Consider the following 21293-nt stretch of genomic DNA (forward strand, 5'->3'; position numbering starts at 1 on the left):
TGAGGAAGGCAAATACAATGTTAGCATTCAGTTCAAGAGGACTAGAATATAAAAGCAAGGATATAAAGGCGAAACTTTATAAATCACTGGTGAGGCCTCACTTGGAGTATGTGAACAGTTTTGGACCCTTTATCTTTGAAAAGATATGCTAGAAGAGGGTTTAAAGGAGGTTCACAAAAATTATTCCAGGATTGAACAGCTTGTCATGTAAACAGCATTTGACGGCTCTGGTCTGTATTCACTGGAATTCAGAAGAATGACTCATTGAAACCTATTGAAAGATGAAAGGTCTTGGTGGAGTGGATGTGGAGAGGATGTTTCCTATGCCAGGAGATTACATGACTACAAGCCACAGCCTCAGAATAGCAGAGAGTCCTTTTAGAATGGAGATGATCAGGAATTTCTTTACTCAGAGAGCGGTGAATCTGTGGAATTCTTGGCCACAGGAAGTTGTGGAGCCAAGCCTTTGTGTATATTTAATGTAGAGGTCGATAGGTTCTTGACTGGTCAGAGCATGTAGGGATACAGGGAGAAGGCAGAAGTTTGGGGCTGAGAGGAAAACTGGATCAGTCATAATAAAATGGTCAAGCAGACTCAACAGGCCAAATGGCCTAATTCTGCTCCTATATCTTATGACCTGGTAATTTTTGGCCTAAAACTCCCGTACCTGCTTCTGGATAGCAACAGCGAGAAGAGAGCATGGCCTGGATGATAGGGGTCTTTGATGATGGATCCAGCTTTCTTTTGACTGTACTGCTTGCAGATCTGCTCACTGGTAGGGACTGCTTTTCCTGTGATGGACTGAGCTATATCCATCACTTTTTGTAGGCTTTTCTGTTCTTTAGGCATCAGTATTTCCATAACAGGCTGCAATTCAGTCAGGACATTTTCCACTCAGCCTCTATAGAAAATTGTCAAATTTTAGATGATATGTTGAACCTGCACAAACTTTGCAAAAGTAGAGGTGCTGTAATGGCTCCTTCATCATGGTACTTATATGCTGATCCCAGGACAGATTCACTGATTTGATAACACTAAGGAATTTAAAGCTACTGACCCTCTCCACCTCAGATCACCTAACGAGGACCTCTGGTTTCCTCTCACTGTAGTCAATAATGAGCTCTTTGTTTTTTCTGTTGTTGAGAGTTGTTGTTGCGGCACCATTCAATCAAATTTTAAATCTCTCTCCAACATGCCGATTCATCACCATCTTTGATTCGTCCAAAAATAGCGGTGTCATCAGCAAACTTAAATATGGCATTAGTGCTGTACTTAACCTCACAGTCATAAGTATAAAGTGAGAAGAGCACATAGTCCCGTACTGATTGCGACTGTGAAGATAGCGTCACCAATCTGTACTGACTGGGGTCTGAAAGTGAGGAATTTGAGGATCCAGTTACATGAGGTATTGAGGCCTATACCTTGGAAATTATTGATTAGTTTTGAGGGGATATTAATGTTGAATGCTAAGCTGGAGTCAAAGAACAGCATCCTATTGAATGCATCTTCAATGTTCCAGAGCTGAGTGAAGAGCCAATGAAATTATATCTGCTGTTGACCTTTTTGATGGTATGCAAATTGGAGTGGATGCCTATCACTCCTCAGACAGGAGTTGATATGCTTCATGACCAATCCTTCAAAGCACTTCATCACTGATCTTCATCAGTAAATGTAAGTACTACTGGATGATAGTCATTGAGGCAGGATGCTGTACTACATTTAGCTTTTAATTTAGTGCAGAATCAGAATCAGGTCTATTATCACCGGCACTTGACGTGAAATTTATTTACTTAGCAGTAGCAGTTCAATGCGATATATAATCTAGCAGAGAGAAACAAAAGTAATAAATAAAACATAGTAATAAATAAATCAATTACGTATATTGCATAGATTTTTTAAAAATGTGCAAAAAAATACTGTATATTAAAAAAAAGTGAGGTAGTGTCCAAAGCTTCAATGTCCATTTAAGAATCAGATGGCAGAGGGGAAGAAGTTGTTCCTGAATCGCTGAGTGTGTGCCTTCAAGCTTCTGTACCTCCTACCTGATGATAACAGTGAGAAAAGGGCATGCCCTGGGTGCTGAAGTCCTTAATAATGGACGCTGCCTTTCTGAGACACCACTCCCTGAAGATGTCCTGGGTTCTTTGTAGGCTAGTGCCCAAAATGGAACTGACTAGTTTTACAACCTTCTGCAGCTTCTTTTGGTCCTGTGCAGTAGCCCCTCCATACCAGACAGTGATGCAGCCTGTCAGAATGCTCTCCACAGTACAACTATAGAAGTTTTTGAGTGTATTTGTTGACGTGCCAAATCGCTTCAAACTCCTTAAAAAGTATAGCCACTGTCTCTCCTTCTTTATGACTACATCAGTATGTTGGCACCAGGTTAGATCCTCAGAGATCTTGACACCCAGGAACTTAAAGCTGCTCATTCTCTCCACTTCTGATCCCTCTTTGAGGATTGGTATGTGTTCCTTCGTCTTACCCTTCCTGAAGTTCACTATCAGTTCTTTTGTCTTACTGACATTGAGTGCCAGGTTGTTGCTGCAGCACCATTCCACTAGTTGTAATATCTCACTCCTGTACGCCTTTCATCACCGCCTGAGATTCTACCAACAATGGTTATATTATCAGCAAATTTTTCGATAGTATTTGAGCTATGCCTAGCCACACAGTCGTGTATACAGAGAGTAGAGCAGTGGGCTAAGCACACGCACCTGAGGTGCGCCAGTGTTGTCGTCAGTGAAGAGAATATGTTATCACCAATCCGTACAGATTTTGGTCTTCTAGTTAGGAAGTCGAGGATCCAGTTACAGAGGGAGGTACAGAGGCCCAGGTTCTGCAACTTCTCAATCAGGATTGTGGGAATGATAGTATTAAATGCTGAACTATAGTTGATGAACAGCATCCTGATGTAGGTGGTTGTGTTGTCTAGGTGGTCTAAAGCCATGTGAAGAGCTACGGAGATTGCTTCTGCCGTTGACCTATTGTGATAATAGGCAAATTGCAATGGGTCCAGGTTCTTGCTGAGGCAAGAGTTCAGTCTAGTCATAATCAACTTCTCAAAGCATTTCATCACTGTCGATGTGAGTGCTACCTGGCAATAGTCATTAAGGCAGCTCACATTATTCTTCTTTGGCACTGGTATAATTGTTGCCTTTTTGAAACAAGTTGGAACTTCTGCCTGTAACAGTGAGAGGTTGAAAATGTCCTTGAATACTCCTGCTAGTTGGTTGGCACAGGTTTTCAGAGCCTTACCAGGTACTCCATCGAGGGTTCAGTCTCGTTAAAGACAGTCCAACATCGGCCTCTGAGACAGAGATCACAGGGTCACCAGGTGCAGCAGGGATCCTCACAGCTGTAGTTGTGTTCTCCCTTTCAGAGTAGCATAGAAGGCATTAAGACCCTTCCAGCCCATCGAGCTATGTCTCTCAACAACGTTTAACTCTCACCTAATCACAGGACAACTTACAATGACTAATTAACCTACTAACCAGTATGTCTTTGGACTGTGGGAGGAAACTGGAGCACCCAGAGAAACTCATATGGTTCAGGGAAGAAAGTATAAAGTGGCAGAATTGAACTCTGAACTCCAATGTCCCAAGCTGTAATACCGACCACTGCACTATTGTTCTTCTTGAGTGTAGGTTTGATCAACAAGGTTCCCTGTGGTAGGCTCATTCACAAAATCAAGAACATGAAGATCTAGAGAAACCCTGCCATGTGGATTCAGAATTGGCTTGCACACAAAAGGCAGAGGGTGGTGGTAGATGGAGCATGCTCTTCATAGTTTTTATAAGTGACTTGGATAGGTAGAAGGGTGGGTAAGTTAAGGCAAAAATATTTTGTAGGTGACTCAAAAGTTGGTGGTGTTGTGGATAGTATAGGGGGTTGTCGTAGTTTACAATAGAACACTGATAGGATGCAGAGCTGGATTAAGAAAAGCAAGGTGCAGTTCAATTCTCAAAAATGTGAAATGATATACTTTGGAAGATCAAACTTGAAAGCAGAGCACAGGGTTAATGGCAGGATTCTTAACAGTAAGGAGGAACAGAGAGCTCCTGGGACATCCATATATCCCTCAAAATTATCATACTTGTTGATACGGTTGTTAAGAGGAGTATGGTGTTTTGGCCTTCATTCAAGAGCCAAAAGGTAATGTTTGGTAATCTCTGGTTAGATCACTTGGTGTATTGTGTTCAGTTCTGATCCCCTCATTATAGGAAAGATGTGGAACCTTTCAAGAGTGCAGGAGTGCAGAAGGGATTTACCACGATGCTAACTGAATTTCAGAGCATTTGAGGAAAGGATGAACAAGCTATGTTTTTTTCTCTTCGGAATGAAGGAAGCGACAGATTAAAAGATGTTAAGAGGCATTGATAGAGTGGACAGTTAGTGCCCTTCTCCCCCAAGGTGGAAATAGCTAAGAAGGCATTTGAGGAAATCAGAGCAGTGATGTCAGATGTACTATAGGATTTTAGCACAGAACAATGGATGGAAGCAGGGAATGCGCTACCAGGGATGGTGGTAGACACATTAGGGACATTTTAGATACCCTCGTATAAGCACATGGATGAAAGAAAATTAATGGGATATAGTATCTGGGAATGAAGCATTAGAACCATAGAACATTACAGCACAGAAACGGGCCTTTAGGCCCTTCTTGGCTGTGCCAAACCATTTTTCTGCCTAGTCCCACTGACCTGCACCTGGGCCATATCCCTCCTTACCCCTCTCATCCATGTACCTTTCCAAGTTTTTCTTAAATGTTAAAAGTGAGCCCGCATTTACCACTTCATCTGGCAGCTCATTCCACACTCCCACTACTCTCTGCGTGAAGCCCCTCCCCTTTCCCCTTCACCCTTAACCCATGTCCTCTGGATTTTTTCTCCCCTAGCCTCAGTGGAAAAAGCCTGCTTGCATTCCCTCTATCTATACCCATCATAATTGTATACACCTCTATCAAATCACCCCTCATTCTCCTACGCTCCAGGGAATAAAGTCCTAACCTATTCAACCTTTCTCTGTAACTCAGTTTCTCAAGTCCCGGCAACATCCTTGTAAACCTTCTCTGCACTCTTTCAACCTTTTTAATATCCTTCCTGTAACTAGGTGACCAAAACTGCACACAATACTCCAAATTCAGTCTCACCAATGTCTTATACAACTTCACCATTACATTCCAACTCTTATACTCAATACTTTGATTTATAAAGGCCAATGCACCAAAAGCACTCTTTACGACCCTATCTACTTGTGACACCACTTTTAGGGAATTATGTATCTGCACTCCCAGATCCCTCTGTTCTACTGCATTCCTAAGTGTCCTACCATTTACCTTGTATGTTCTACCTCGGTTTGTCCTTCCGAAGTGTAATACCTTGTCTGCATTAAACTCCATCTGCCATTTTTCAGCCCATTCCTCCAACTGGTCCAAATCCCTCTGCAAATCCTTCTTCACTGTCCACTATACCTCCAATCTTTGTATCATCAGCAAATTTGCTGATCCAATTTGCCAAATTATCATCCAGATCAATGATATTGATGACAAATAACAATGGACCCAGCACTGATCCCTGTGGCACACCAGTAGTTACAGGCCTCCACTCAGAGTCGCAATCCTCCACTACCGCTCTCTGACTTCTTCCATTGAGCCAATGTCTAACCCAATTTATTACCTCTCCATGTATACCTTGTGACTGAATCTTCCTAACTAACCTCCCATGCAGGACCTTGTCAAAGGCCTTACTGAAGTCCATGTATACAACATCCACTGCCTTCTCTTCATCCACTTTCCTGGTAACTTCCTCGAAAAACTCTAATAGATTGGTTAAACATGACCTACCACACACAAAGCCATGCTGACTTTCCCTAATAAGTCCCTGTCTATCCAAATACTTGTAGATCCTATCTCTCAGTATTCCTTCCAATAATTTATCTACTACCAATGTCAAACGTACCGGCCTATAATTTCCTGGCTTACTTTTTGAGCCTTTTTTAAACAACGGAACTGCATGAGCTATCCTCCAGTCCTCCGGCACCTGACCCGTGGATATCGACATTTTAAATATTTCTGCCAGGGCCCCTGCAATTTCAACACTAGTTTCCTTCAAGGTCCGAGGAATTATCTGGGGATTTATCTACTCTGATTTCCCTCAAGACAGCAAGCACCTCCTCCTCTTTAATCTGTATAAGTTCCATGACCTCCCTACTTGTTTGCCTTGTTTCCATATACTCCATTCCAGTTTCCTTCGTAAATACAGATGCAGAAAACCCATTTAAGATCTCCCCCATTTCTTTTGGTTCCATACATAGCCAACCACTCTGATCTTCAAGAGGTCCAATTTTATCCCTTACTATCCTTTTGCTTTTAACATACCTGTAGAAACTCTTAGGATTATCCTTCACCCTGACTGCCAAAGCAACCTCATGTCTTCTTTTAGGCCTCCTGATTTCTTTCTTAAGTATTTTCTTACTCTTTTTATACTCCTCAAGCATCTTATTTCCCCACTGTTGCCTATACATGTTATACATCTCTCTCTTCTTCTTTATCAGAGTTCCAATATCCCTCGAGAACCAAGGTTCCTTATTCTTATTTGTTTTGCCTTTAACCCCGACAGGAACATATAAACTCTGCACTCTTCCACTCTCAAAATTTCTCCTTTGAAGGTCTCCCACTTACCTATCACATCCATGCCAGAGAACAACCTGTCCTAATCTACACTTTTTAGATCCTTTCTAATTTCTTCAAATTTGGCCTTTTTCCAGTTTAGAACTTCAACCAGATCTATCTTTATCGATGATCAAGTTGAAACTAATGATGTTATGATCACTGGAACCAGTGTTCCCCTACACACACTTCCGTCACCTGCCCTAACTCATTTCCTACTAGGAGATCTAATATTGCATCCTCCCTAGTTGGTACATCTATACATTGATTTAGAAATCTTTCCTGAACACATTTTACAAACTCTAACCCATCTAGACCTTTAATAGTATGGGAGCCCCAATCAATGTGTGGAAAATTAAAATCCCCTATAATCACAACTTTCTGTCTCCTGCAGTTGTCTGTTATCTCTCTGCAGATTTGCTCTTCCAATTCTCGCTGACTATTGGATGGTCTATAATACAACCCTGTTAATGTAGTCATACCTTTCCTGTTTCTCAGCTCCACCCATATGGCCTCAGTAGACAAGCCCTCTAATCTGTCCTGCCGAAGCACTGCTATAATATTTTCCCTGACTAGCAAAGCCACTCCCTCTCCCTTCATCCCTCTGCCTCCATCATGTCTGAAACATCAGAACCCTGGAACATTGAGCTGCCAGTCCTGCCCCTCCTGTAGCCAAGTTTCATTAATGGCTATGATGTCATAATTCCACATGTCAATCCAGGCCCTCAGCTTGTCCGCCTTTCCCACAATACTCCTCGCATTGAAATATACACACCTCAGAAAATTATTACCACCACACACAACTTTACTATTTGTGACTTTGCATGAACTACTAACATCATTTATTTTTACCCCCGTTCCACTATCTACTCTGGCACTCTGGTTCCCATCCCCCTGCAAATCTAGATTAAACCCTCCCCAATAACACTAGCAAACCTCCCTGCCAGTATATAGGTCCCCTTGTAGTTCAGGTGTAACCCGTTTCTCTTGCACAGGTCCCACCTGCCCCAGAAGAGGTCCCAATGATCTAGAAATCTGAAACCCTGCCCCCTACACCAGTTCCTCAGCCGCGTGTTCATCTGCCAGAGCATCCTACTCTTACCCTCACTGGCACGTGGCACAGGCAGCAATCCTGAGATTACTACCCTCGAGGTCCTGTTTTTCAATTCCTACAAAGCTCTCTGTACTCACTCTTCAGGACCTCTTGACTCTTTCTACCTATGTCATTGATACCGATGTGTACCACGACATCTGGCTGATCACCCTCCCACCTCAGAATGCTGTGCACGTGATCAGAGACATCCCTGACCCTGGCACCCAGGAGGCAACAAACGAACAAACCAAACTAGATTGCTCTTGGAATAGGTTAAAAGATCTGCACAACATCATGGGCCAAAGGGCCTGTACTGTTTTTGGTCAGAAGAAAGTCCTTGATTAAACTGTACAAGGGAAGCAGACAAACCAGTTGTCTATGTTCCCCCCAAATTTATGGACTCTGAACTGATTCTTGCTCTGGGTAATCTAATCAGAGCAATTGAATGTGGACACAAGGAACTGCTAAATCTGAGCCCATTCTCAGATGAGCAGCTACTTATTATGTAAAATGCCAGACCTAACCAAAGAAGCAATCTGTAACACAAGTGAATCTGCAGATGCTGTAAATAAATAAAAACACAAAATGATGGCAGAACTCAGCAGGCCAGACAGCATCTATGGAAGGAGGTAGTGACAATGTTTCCTGATGAAGGGCTTTGGCCCGAAACTTTGTCACTACCTCCTCCCATAGATGCTTTCTGGCCTGCTGAGTTCTGCCAGCATTTTGTGTTTTTAAGCGATCTGTAATCTCACTAGACTCTGTATGGGTTGCCCAATGTAACAGGTTTGGACCGTCAGAGTTGAAAGACACAAATACACAAGGCTGGGGTGGGCAGAACCATAAAACAATGTTGGTTGTACTTCTGTGAAAGAACCAGTAAGAAGGTGACCCAACTAGGTCAGGTGACCTTGAGCCAATAGGATGGAGATCCACCAGATCAATTGATGAGGAACACTGTAAGAGTTGGAGCTCTAAATATGCATGGATAATAACTCTCCAGCAACCAGAGACCAACCATTGTGGACAAGGAGGACCCCATGGACATGTGGAGATCAGGACCACAAGGAACGCCTGGCCAGTGTGGACTCCTAGACTGGGTAATACCTTTTCTCTTAATTGACTGTTCATGGAGGGTCAGGGATTCCAGGTAGTTAGTTAGTAAACCCACTTGCTTTTAAGTTGAGACAATAAAAGTTACTTGTCGGTAAATACAGATTCCCTGTGCCTCACTGATCATTATTACAAGGAGTGTTTCTTATAACATTTTTCTTTATTCTATGTTCTCGTACTATCTCCAGTGTGACCTCGCCTCTAGCTGGCCTGTCCACAATTTGTGTCAGGAATCACCTAATAAATTCTGCCTCATTTCAACTTTATGTACTGGGGGGGGGGGGAAAGGGCTTTAGGGTTCTGATGTTTCTATCATTCATTCTTTAGGGTTTCTTGATTCTGTGAAGAGTAAAAATTTTACATTGTATGCTGTATACATTCTCTGATATTAAATTGAACCACTTGATTTAAACCTCCCAAAATCTGCCTCTTCAGCTCTCTTGTGTCTCTGCTCCTTCTGGGGTGGACAGGGGGCAAATATAATATTCCAGATAGAGTGATTGTTCTGTTCCTGTTCCTGACTTCCACCCACTCTGACTCAATAGATGATCCTGACATGACATCTTCCCTTTCTGCAGCTGCGATGCTATCCCTGATTAGCAATGCCACTTCCCCAATTCTTTTATCTCCCCCACTGTCCCTTTTGAAATATCACAATTCTACTCTATAGTGCTTTACAAAGTCTCAACATTACTTCCTTACTTTATATTCTAGTCCTCTTGAAATGAATGCTAATACTGTATTTACCTGCCTCACCACAGATTCAACCTGCAAATTAACCCTCAGGGAAATCCAACAAGGTTTCTTGGGTCCCTTTGCACCTCAGTTTTTTGTATTTTCTCTCCAAATAGAAAATAATCAACCCTTTCATTTCTTCTATCTAAGTGCATGACCATACACTTACAGACACTATATACCATCTGCCATTTCTTTGTCCATCTTCCTAATCTAAGTCCTTCTGTAGCCTCTCTACTTCCTCAAAGCTACCCGCCCCTCCACCTATCTTCACATCGCCTACAAACTTTGCAACAACGCCATCAATTCCATCATCCAAATCATTGACATATAACGTAAAAATATTCCATCCCAACACAGACCCCTGTGGAACACCACTAGTTACCAGCAAGCCACTGCTTTGTCCATGCTGGAATCTTTCCTGTAATACAATGGGCTCATAGCTTATTAAGCAGTCTCTTGTATGAAACCTGGTCAAAGGCCTTCTGAAACTCCAAGTCTACAACATCAACTGATTCTCCATTGTCTATCCTACTTGTTATTTCTGATATTAATTCCAAAAGATCTGTCGTATTTTTTCTCTTACATGTGCACGGCACAAACAACAATCTAGAGGTTACTATTCTTGAGGCTCTGCTTTTTAGCTTCCTTCCTAGCTCTCACTCTTCAAGACCTCAACCCTTTTCCTGCCTCTCTTGTTGGTATCAATGTGTATCATTATTTCCAACTGCACATCCTCCCTCTTAAGAACACTGTAGACTAGTGGTTGCCAACCCGTCAATCGCGATTGACTCGTCGATCTTTGAAACTTTCCCAGCTGATCCCGAAAAAAAATGAACAATAAATACACAAATACTGTTGACAGATTGTTTCTGGGTTGCGGGGATTTAGTTCTGTTCTTTCTGTCCAGTGCGCATGCGTATAGCTCTCCCAAACTACACAGTGTAATTCACTGGTCCCCAACCACCGGGCCGCGAGGAAACGATACAAGTCAGCTGCACTTTTCCTCATTCCCTGTCACGCCCACTGTTGAACTTGAACACACACGAGGTCATCAGGCGACTAAACGCAGTGACACTCTCATGCCAGGGATCACCGGTTGCCCTCGGGCGGCCGGCAGGAAATGCCGTTGCTACTGGCCTGGAGCTCTGCCTCTGAACCTGTTTAGCACACCGAATGTTCATGGGGAACCTGGTGCTAAAATATCAGCAGACGACCTAATTCGGACTCAGCATTTCGTAAGAATCAGAGCAGCTACCGCGCTGCGATCTACTGAAACAAACATTTGTCGGCTGATAGATCCTACAAGGGGGGGGTGGGCGGGCTCTCAGTTGCACTCCCCACTCGGTCGGTCACTCTCTCCAGACTGTGACCGCCATGGCCCCGGTACGGGGACCTCCGGCCCTGACCTTGTCCTCTCACCCCATCCATGACCAGCCGCACCTGGCCAAGGTGCCTGGCGGTGGGCAGGTGGGGAGGCTGAGTTCGGGCCCAGAGGCTGTCTAATGAGGCAATGTCTCAAAACTGCTTCGGTACCCTGAGTCCAAGTACCCAGCACTTAAAGACGAACCTGCTGAGTTTTCTCAGCGGAAAAAACTTGAGCAAGCGGGACAGAAACCGAGAGCCGTGAAAACTAGAATAGACTGGACATAAGGAACCTGCTTCGAATATCGCTGTACTCCAGTCATGTTTAACACCCCAACCCGCGCCCCTGTCGGCCGGTCTGCAAGAATATTATCAATATTAAATCCGTCCGCGGTGCAAAAAAAAGGGTGGGTAACTTCAGTATTTATATATTAGTTCTACTTCCGGGTTGCGGGGTTTTGCTTCCGATCTTTTCTGCCCTGGTGCGCATGCGTGTAACTAATTGATGTCCCTACTCTCATCGACCTGCACAGGGATATAGCCCTCTATATCTCTACTATCCATGTACCTATCCAAACTTCTCTTGAACATTGAAATCAAGTTTGCATGTCCCACTTGTGCTGGCAGCTCATCCTACACTGTCACGATCCTCTGAGTGAAGGAGCTTCCCCTCAGGCCGGGTCTTCACATGCTGCGATTGTGACTCCCGTCTCCCCTCCCCCCACCACCACACTGCCATCCCCTCTCCCTCAGATCCCATCGTCAGCTCCTGGGCCCTCAGAGGCTCCAGCTTCCTCTCACCCCAACACTTCCCTCTCCACTGACACTACCAGCCTCCCTCTCCCCTGATCCCATCTCTCATCCGTGCCGGGTCTTTACCATTCCCTCCGACCTTCAACTTTCTGAGGCAGAGCGCTCTGTCCTCATTAAGGGCCTCACCTTTGTCCCCCTTCGCCCACACTTCAGTGAGTTCCGCGTACGCCATGACGCTGAACTCTTCTTCCGCCGGCTCCGTCTCCGAGCTTACTTCTTTGACAAGGACTGTCCTACCCCCACCGATGACCCCTTCTCCTGTCTTCAACCCTCCTCGTCTTCATGGACACCCTGCTCTGGATCTCTTTATTGCTAATTGCCAATGGGACATCAACCGTCTTGACTTCACCACACCCTGTTCCAATTCCAACCTCACTCCTTCCGAACGCTGTGCTCTCCGCTCCCTCCGCACCAATCCCAACTTTAGTATAAAACCTGCCGATAAGGGGGGAGCTGTTGTTGTCTGGCGTACTGACCTCTACCTGGCCGAGGCACAGCGACAACTCTCTGATACCTCCTCTTATTTACCCCTTGATCATGACCCCACTAAAGAGCACCAGGCCATTGTCTCCTATACCATCATCAACCTTATTAGCTCTGGGGATCTCCCACCCACTGCCACCAACCTCATCGTTCCCACACCCCACACTACCCATTTCTACCTCCTACCCAAGATCCATAAACCTGCCTGACAAGGTAGACCCATTGTCTCAGCTTGCTCCTGCCCTACTGAACTCATTTCTGCATACCTTGACACTGTCTTATCCCCTCTTGTTCAATCTCTTCTCACCTATGTTCATGACACTTCTCATACTTCGAATTTTTTCAATGATTTTAAGTACCCTGGCCTCCACTGTCTTATTTTCACCATGGACGTCTAGTCCCTATATATCTCCATTCCCCCACCGAGATGGTCTCGAAGCTCTTAGCTTTTTTTTGGATTCCAGACCTAACCAATTCCCCCCTACCACCACTCTCCTCCGTCTAGCGGAATTAGTTCTTACTCTCAATAATTTCTCCTTTGGCTCCTCCCACTTCCTCCAAACCAAGGGTGCAGCCATGGGCACCCGTATGGGTCCCAGTTATGCTTGCCTTTTTGTTGGCTTTGTGGAACAGTCCATGTTCCAAGGCTATACCGGTATCCATCCCCCTCTTTTCCTTCACTACATCGACGACTGCATTGGCGCTGCCTCCTGCACGCATGCTGAGCTCGTCAACTTCATTAACTTTGCCTCCAACTTTCACCTCAAATTTACCTGGTCCATTTCTGACACCTCTCTCCCCTTTCTTGATCTTTCTGTCTCCATCTCTGGAGATGGCATATCTACTGATATCTACTATAAGCCTACAGACTCTCACAGCTACCTGGACTATTCCTCTTCCCACCCTGTCTCTTGCAAAAAGGCTATCCCCTTCTCACAATTCCTCTGGCTCCGCCACATCTACTCTCAGGATGAGGTTTTTCATTCCAGGACGAAGGAGATGTCTTCCTTTTTTAAACAAAGGGGCTTCCCTTTGTCCACCATCAACTCTGCTTTCAAATGCATCTCTCCCATTTCCCACACATCTGCTCTCACCCCATCCGCCTGCCACCCCACTCAGGATAAGGTTCCCCTTGTCCTCACCTACCACCCCACCAGCCTCCAGGTCCGACGTATAATTCTCCATAACTTCCACCACCTCCAACGAGATCCCACTACCAAACACATTTTTCCCTTCCCCCCCTTCTGCTTTTCCCAGGGATCGCTCCCTACGCAACTCCCTTGTCCACTCGTCCCCCCCATCCCTTCCCACCAATCTCCCTCCTGGCACTTATCCTTGTAAACGGAACAAGTGCTACACCTGCCCTTACACTTCCTCCCTCACCACCATTCAGGGCCCCAGACAGTCCTTCCAGGTGAGGCGACACTTCACCTGTGAGTCGGCTGGTGTGGTATACTGCGTCCGGTGCTCCCAATGTGGCCTTTTATATATTGGTGAGACCTGACGCAGACTGGGAGACCGTTTCGCTGAACACCTATGCTCGGTCCGCCAGAAAAAGCAGGATCTCCCAGTGGCCACACATTTTAATTCCACGTCCCATTCCCATTCTGATATGTCTGTCCATTGCCTCCTCTATTGTCAAAATGAATCCAAACTCAGGTTGGAGGAACAACAACTTATATACCGGCTGGGTAGCCTCCAACCTGATGGCATGAACATTGACTTCTCTAACTTCCGTTAATGCCCCTCCTCCCCTTCTTACCCAATCCCTGACATATTTAGTTGTTTGCCTGCTCTCCATCTCCCTCTGGTGCTCCCCCCCACTCCTTTCTTTCTCCTGAGGCCTCCGATCCCATGATCTTTTCCCTTCTCTAGCTCTGTATCACTTTCGCCAATCACCTTTCCAGCTCTTAGCTTCATCCCACCCCCTCCGGTCTTCTCCTATCATTTTGCATTTCCCCCTCCCCCCACTACTTTCAAATCTCTTACTATCTTTCCTTTCGGTTAGTCCTGACGAAGGGTCTTGGCCCGAACCATCGACAGTGCTTCTCCCTATAGATGCTGCCTGGCCTGCTGTGTTCCACCAGCATTTTGTGTGTGTTGTTGTTTGAATTTCCAGCATCTGCAGATTTCCTCAAGCTTCCCCTCATGTTCCCCTAAACTTCTCACCTTTCACCCTTAACCCATGACCTCTGGTTGCAGCTCTCCAACCTCAGTGGAAAAAGCCGCTGGCATTTACCCTGTCTATACCTCTCATAATTTTGTATCTCTCTATCAAATCTCCTCTCAATCATCTACGTTCTAAAGAATACAGTCCTTACCTATTCAGCCTTTCCTTATAACTCAGGTTCTCCAGTTCCAGCAGCATCCTTGTCAATCTTCTCTGCACTCCTTCAACCTTGTTTAACTGTTCTACAGGTAGGTGACCAAAACTGCACAGAATACTCCAAATTAGACCTCACCAACATCTTATGCAGCTTCAACGTAACATCCTACCTTCTACACTCAATACATTAATTTATGAAGGCCAAAGTGCCAAAAGCTTTCTTTATGACCGTATCTACCTGTTAAAACTAATTTCAACAAATTATGAACCTGTATTCCCAGATCTTTGTCCTACCACATTCCTCAGTGCCCTGCCATTCACTGTATAAGACTTACCCTGGTTGGTCCTACCAGTGTAAAACCTCACTCTTGTCTGGATTAAATTACTCTGCCGTTTTTCAGTCCATTCTTCCAGCTGATGCAGATTCCTCTGCAAACCATGATAGCCTTCCTCACTGTCCACTACATCCCCAATCTTAGTGTCACCCACAAATTTGCTGATCCAGTTAACCACATTATCATCTAGGTCATTGACACAGGTGACAAACAACAAAGGACCTAGGACCAATCTCTGCGGCATACCACTAGTCACAGGCCTCCAGTCAGAAAGTTAACCCTCTACTACCACTCTCTGACTTCTCCCACAAAGCTAACTTCCAATCCAATTTACATCATCCCAAATGCAAGCGAATGAACCTTCTTGACCAGCCTCCCATGCAGGACCTCGTCAAATGCCTTACTAAAGTCCGTGTAGACAATATCCACTGACTTGCCTTCATCAACTTTCCAATAGATAGGTTAAACATGACCTACCATGCAAAAAGACATGCTGATTATTCTTAATCAATTGATGTCTATCCAAATACTTCTATATCTGGTTCCTTAGAATACCTTCAAATAACTTTCCCACAACTGATGTCAGACTCAATGGCCAAAAATCTCCTGGATTATGTTTAGAAAATAGTTCCACTTTTCTAAATAGTGGAACAACACTGGCTATGCTCCAATCCTCTGGTACCTGTCCTGTCACTAAGGACGATTTAAATATCTCTGCGAGGGCCTCGGCAATTTCTGCACTTATCACTCGTAGGCTCCAAGGAAACATCTTGTCAGGCCCTGTAGATTCATCCATCCAGATTTACCTCAGGGTAATAAACACCTCCTCTGTGACCTGTACAGGGTCCATGAAGTTGATACCACTTTGCCTCACTTCTACTGACTCTGTGTCTGTCTCCCGAGTAAATACAGATACAAAGAATGCATTTCAGATCTCCCCATTTCTTTTGATGCCAGACATACTTTGGTCTTCCAGAGGACCAATTTTGTCCCTTGCAATCCTTTTGCTCTTAACATATCTGTAGAATTCTTTAGTATTCTCCACCTTGGCTGCTGGAGCAACTTCATGTCTTCTTTTAGCCTTCCTGATTTCTTTCTTAAGAGTTCTCTTGCATTTCTTTCCTCATTTATATCTAACTTGCTAAACCTGCTTATGCACCTCCTATTTTCTCTTAACCAGTCCTTCAATATCTCTTGAAAACCAAAGTTTCCTACACTTTTTACTTTACCTTTTATTCTGACAGACACATATAAGCTTTGCACTCTCAAATTTTCATTTCTGAAGGCCTCTCACTTTCCAAGTATAACTTTGCCACAAAACAGTCTGTCCCAATCAACACTTGCCAAATCATTTCTTATACCATCGAAATTGGCCTTACACCAATTTTGAATCTCAACCTGTGAACCAGACTCCCTGCATATTTACTTTGAAACTAATGGCATTGTGGTCACTGGATGCAAAGTGCTCCCTTAAACAAACTTCTGCACTTGCCCTGTCTCACTCCCTACAGCAGATCTAGTACTGTATCACATGCTCATTTCATTCTATTATATTCAATGCTCTCAATGTTGCTTCTTCTAAATTAGCAAGACAAAGCATAAATTAGGCAACCATTTAGCAAACACCTGAACTCCATTTGGAATGGCCATCAGAAGTTAAATACCATTTTAACTTCCTTTCCATTTGTAGGAACCATTCATCTGTTCTCTATCTGCATTGTATTCTGTGCCATGTGTTTATTATGGTGACTAGTCACACGAGTTGGAATGTGTTAAAAGCAAAGGGAATAAGTCATTTATTTGTGCTTTGTTCATCGCAGTTTGTAGTAGCTGGAGGTTGAAGAAGGTTGTATATTTTGCTGACTGCTCTATAATGCTCAGTTATGCTTAGCTTACACTTGGGTACACTCAAGTTTCACCTCTTCAAGATTGTATATTTGTGAATAAAGGATTGAATGCATATCGACTTTTAGAGCAATCATTACAGGAGCTGTACAAGTATAACAAATTTGTAGGGTCACTGGCAGCAGCAATTGTTTTGGTTTTTGGTTTTGTTTGGATACTACACCATTGCTACAAATCTGTCACTGCCACTATGAGGCTAAACACGTATTACAGGAACAACAACTTGTGTCTGGTTAGTGCACTGCCCAACAGCATGAGCATTCACTTCTCCAAATTCAGGTAACCCACATCCCATGTTCTTCTCTCAAAGACTCCTTTTATTTTTCCTCTCAATACCCAGTTTTGTTCCCTTCCCCTTTCTAGCTCCATCAGTCCATCAAACCCTCCTCACCTGGATCTATCTATCACTTGACAGCTCTTTTCTCATTCCTCCCTCTTACCCTTTATACTTGCTATTTTCCCTCTACACTCTCAGTCGTGATACAGGATCTTGACTTGAAACATCAATTATCCCTCTTACTCTACAGATGCTGCCTGACAGGCTTCGTTGCTGCAGTGATTAGTTTTTTTTTTGCTGAAGAGCCAGATGGACAACTACAAGGGTTCTAAAAGGAGGTAGCTGTAGATATTGTGAAGGCAACAGTAGTGTTACTTCTAGAATATTTCCAGAGGACTTGAAGACTGTAAATGTACACTCTTTAAGGAGGATGCAGAAGACTGGAAATTAATGGCCAGTTAGTGTGACTTCAATGGTTAGGAAGGTGATGGAGTCCATTATTAAGGATAAGCTTTTGGGGTACTTGGAGGAACATGAAAAAATAGGCCAGAGTCAGTATGGTTTCTTTTCGGAGGAAACCTCATCTGACAAACCTTTTGGATTTCTTTGAGAAAATAACAGGGAGGCCAGTTATTACCTCCAAGCGTTTTAGAAGTCCAATACTCCCAAGAGAGCTGGTTTGTTCAAGATGGCCTTTGAGGAAAATTTGGACTGTGGTGGGTGCTTTCACAAAGATTGTGGGTCCAATGCATGAGTAACACATCTCATGCAAAAAGAGATTGAAATGTAGTGGTAGATGTTCGATGTCCATTCAGAAAGCTGAATGGAGATGGGAAGTGAATCGTTGAGTGTGCGCCCTCAGGCTCCTGTACCTCTTCCCTGATTGTACAACAACAAGAGGGCATGTCCTGGGTGATGTGTGCCCTGAATTCTGGGGAGGCTAGTGCCCACAATGGAGCTGACTGAGTTTACAGCTTTCTAAATGGCCTTGTACTGTTCCTAATTCTTAGGCTCTAAAATTATTGGGTATCGGTTTGAAGAGGATTAAAGTGCTTCTGAGGAGGAAATTTTCATTCAAAGACTGGTTCAAATATGAAATATTCTGCCGGGGGAAGGGGTTTATTTACCAAGGAGGTCAATAAATACTTGAATCACCAGGACAGAGGGTTTACAGACCATGTTCTGGAAATGTAGCTGATTACACAATCCTCTGGAGAATTAACGGCAGATGGGAACAGGAGGGTAAGTAACATCAAAAGGCACAAGAGCAGATTTAGGCCATTTAGCACATCAGTCTGCTCTGCTATACCATCATGGCTGATTTATTATCCCTCTCAACCTCATTCTCCTGCCTTCTCCCCATAACCTTTCACACCCTGACCAAACAAGAATCTATCAACCTCCACTTTTAATACACTCAATGACTTGGCCTCCACAGCCATCTGTGGCACTGAATTCCACAGCTTCACCAACTCTGGCTAAAGCTTTCTCATCTTTGTTTAAAATGAATGCCCCTCGATTCTGAGGCTGTGCACTCTGATCCTAGGCACTCCCACTATAGGAAACATCTTCTCTACATCCACTCTATCGCAGCCTTTCAATGTTCAATATGTTTCAGTGAGATCCCACCAACCCCTCATTCTTCCAAACTCAAGCAAGTATGGGCCCAGAGCCATTAAATACTACTAATACATAAACCTTTTCATTACTGGAACATTCTCACGAATCTCCTCTGCACCCTTTCCAAAGCCAGCACATCTTTTCTTAGATAAGGGGCCAAAAACAGCTCAGAATACTCCAAATGCAGCCTGACCAGTGATTTATAAAGCTTCAGCATTACATCTTTGCTCTTGCATTTTAATTCTCTCAAAACGAATGCCTTTCTTACCTAACTCAACTTGCAAGCTAACCAGGGAATCTTGTACAAGTACTCCCAAGTCCCTCACAAAGAAGAGAAAATCTGCAGATGCTGAAAATCTGAGCAATACTCAGAACCCCCACCCAGGAACTCAGAAAGCCCGGCAGCATCTGTGGAAAATGAGGCCTGAAACGTCAACTGTACTCTTTTCCATAGATACTGCCTGGCCTGCTGAGTTTCTCCAGCATTTTGTGTGTTTCTTTTCACCTCAGATTTTAAAAATTTTCTCTGTGTAGAGTGGGCCAAAGAGCCTGTTTCTGTGTTGTGCCTAATGATGCTGAAGAATATCTTTTCTGTTTTAAATGTTAAGCAATTGCATCTGACAACACAGACTTCCAACAAGCCATCAGGTAGGAGGTAGTGGAACCAGAAAAGCCACACCTCAAGGTTCAACAACAGCTTTTACCCCCCACTGCTATAACATTCTTGGTCAGATTTTAGGGAAGAAAAACTCATTCTATATCAGACACTGTCTCTCTGGATTCTGCTTTGAGGTTGTATTGTTTCTTGTTCACAGTGTCAGTTATGTACAATTTAAATTCATGTTAGATTATGTCTATCATGTGTTTACCGTACTATGCTGCCTTTAGAAAGTTGATTTCCACGGCCTTTACCCTCTGGGAATAAAAGTCTTTGACACAAACCTGAACAATAAGGGATATATATATCCACGACCACAAACATTGGCCCTAGGGGCGCACTCAACACCGACCCGATGTCAGACATTTCCACACCGACAGACCCGGCCTGGCTGGCGACCGACCCAGATACTCGGTACATGCCGGAGGCCCACATATCACCCCCAACCCCGGCAACTTCGGCCGTCAGCTCGCCTCGCTGCCCACCTGGCCCTGGGCCCAGCCTGGGATTTCCCCCACCACTCACCGTCGCTGCCACACTCCTTGCCACTATTTGCGCCCATCCCGCCGTACTTTTCATGCCCCCGCGGCACCGCCCACCGCCTCCGGGCTCTGCTTCCCGACACGATTCCCGAACGCCGCGGCCTGCTCCCACTCCTCAGCAGCGCCGTCCCCCGGAGGCCGGCCCGACCCACAACTTACACATGAGCAGGGACATCCAGCACCGCCCACCGACCCCTCTCCTCCCGCCTGCGCACCCGCCAGCCGGCCCGTGGACGGGGTGTGGGTGGATGCCTCCCCATCGGCGGCTGGTCGGGCCCGACAATCACCCGAACCCCAGCCACAGCGACCGTGTTACGATCGATCCAGATTCCCCCTTTACCACCTTCCTTTCCCTCCCCTACGTCAGCTGCCTCCCCTCTCCACCCTCCTCCCCATCCCCCTCCCCACCTCCATCCCCTCTCCCACCCCATCCCCCTCTCCACCCTCCTCCCCATCCCCCTTCCCCACCTCCATCCCCTCCCCACCCCACCCTCCTCCCCATCCCCCTCCCCACCCTCCTGCCCTCTCCATCATTCTCCCCAACCCCCTCTCCCTCTCTCCCCCTCCTCCTCTTCTCCCCCTCCTCCTCTTCTCCCCCTCCTCCTCTTCTCCCCTTCCCCTCTCCACCCACATCCCTTCTGCACCCTCCTTCACCCCATCCCCTTCTCCCCTCCCCACTTCCATCCCCCTCCCCACCTCCATCCCCTCTCCACCCTCCTCCCCATCTCCCTCCCCACCTCCATCCCCATCTCCCTCCCCACCTCCATCCCCTCTCCCTCCCCATCCCCCTCCCCACCATCCCCTCTCCCTCCCCATCCCCTCTCCCTCCCCATCCCCCTCTCCACCCTCCTCCCCATCCCCCTCCCCACCTCCATCCCCTCTCCACCCTCCTCCCCATCCCCCTCCTGCCCTCTCCATCATTCTCCCCAACCCCCTCTCCCTCTCTCCACCCTCCTCCTCTTCTCCCCTTCCCCTCTCCACCCACATCCCTTCTGCAACCTCCTTCACCCCATCCCCTTCTCCACTCCATCCCCTTCTCCCCTCCCATCCCCCTCCCCAACTCCGTCTCCCTCTCCACCCTCCTCCCCCTCCCCCTCTCCCCTCACCAACCCCTTTCCTTCCTAATCCCGCTATACTGCCCCACATCCCTAAACACTCCAATCTCCACCCAACACCTTCCTCTCTACTCCCCCTACACACCCTTTCCCCTCATCCCTTACATCCCCTATCCCTCTCCCCCTTAGAACCCCCAATCCCCCACCCACCCCCTCACACATCCTCTCCCCCACCCTCCCCTTACACCCCAATCCCCTCCTTGCACCCCACTCCCCCTTACACTCCACTCTCCCCTCACACATCTG

General features: G+C 45.6%; 1 protein-coding gene across 4 annotated transcripts in view; it reads right to left on the bottom strand.

The window, feature by feature from the left end:
- The window catches only part of fbxl7 (F-box and leucine-rich repeat protein 7), a 185045-nt gene extending 164807 nt beyond the window's left edge, over positions 1–20238 (bottom strand). For 3 of the 4 annotated variants that reach the window (XM_059945695.1, XM_059945693.1, XM_059945691.1), the window contains exon 1: positions 19916–20081. In XM_059945695.1, coding sequence (XP_059801678.1) covers positions 19916–19952 — 37 coding nt within the window. In that variant the 5' untranslated portion in view covers positions 19953–20081. The other variant, XM_059945694.1, reaches the window with a different exon arrangement.
- Positions 20239–21293: the final 1055 nt, after the last annotated feature.

The sequence above is a fragment of the Hypanus sabinus genome, chromosome 20 (genome assembly GCF_030144855.1).
Source record: "Hypanus sabinus isolate sHypSab1 chromosome 20, sHypSab1.hap1, whole genome shotgun sequence".
Taxonomy (NCBI): domain Eukaryota; kingdom Metazoa; phylum Chordata; class Chondrichthyes; order Myliobatiformes; family Dasyatidae; genus Hypanus; species Hypanus sabinus.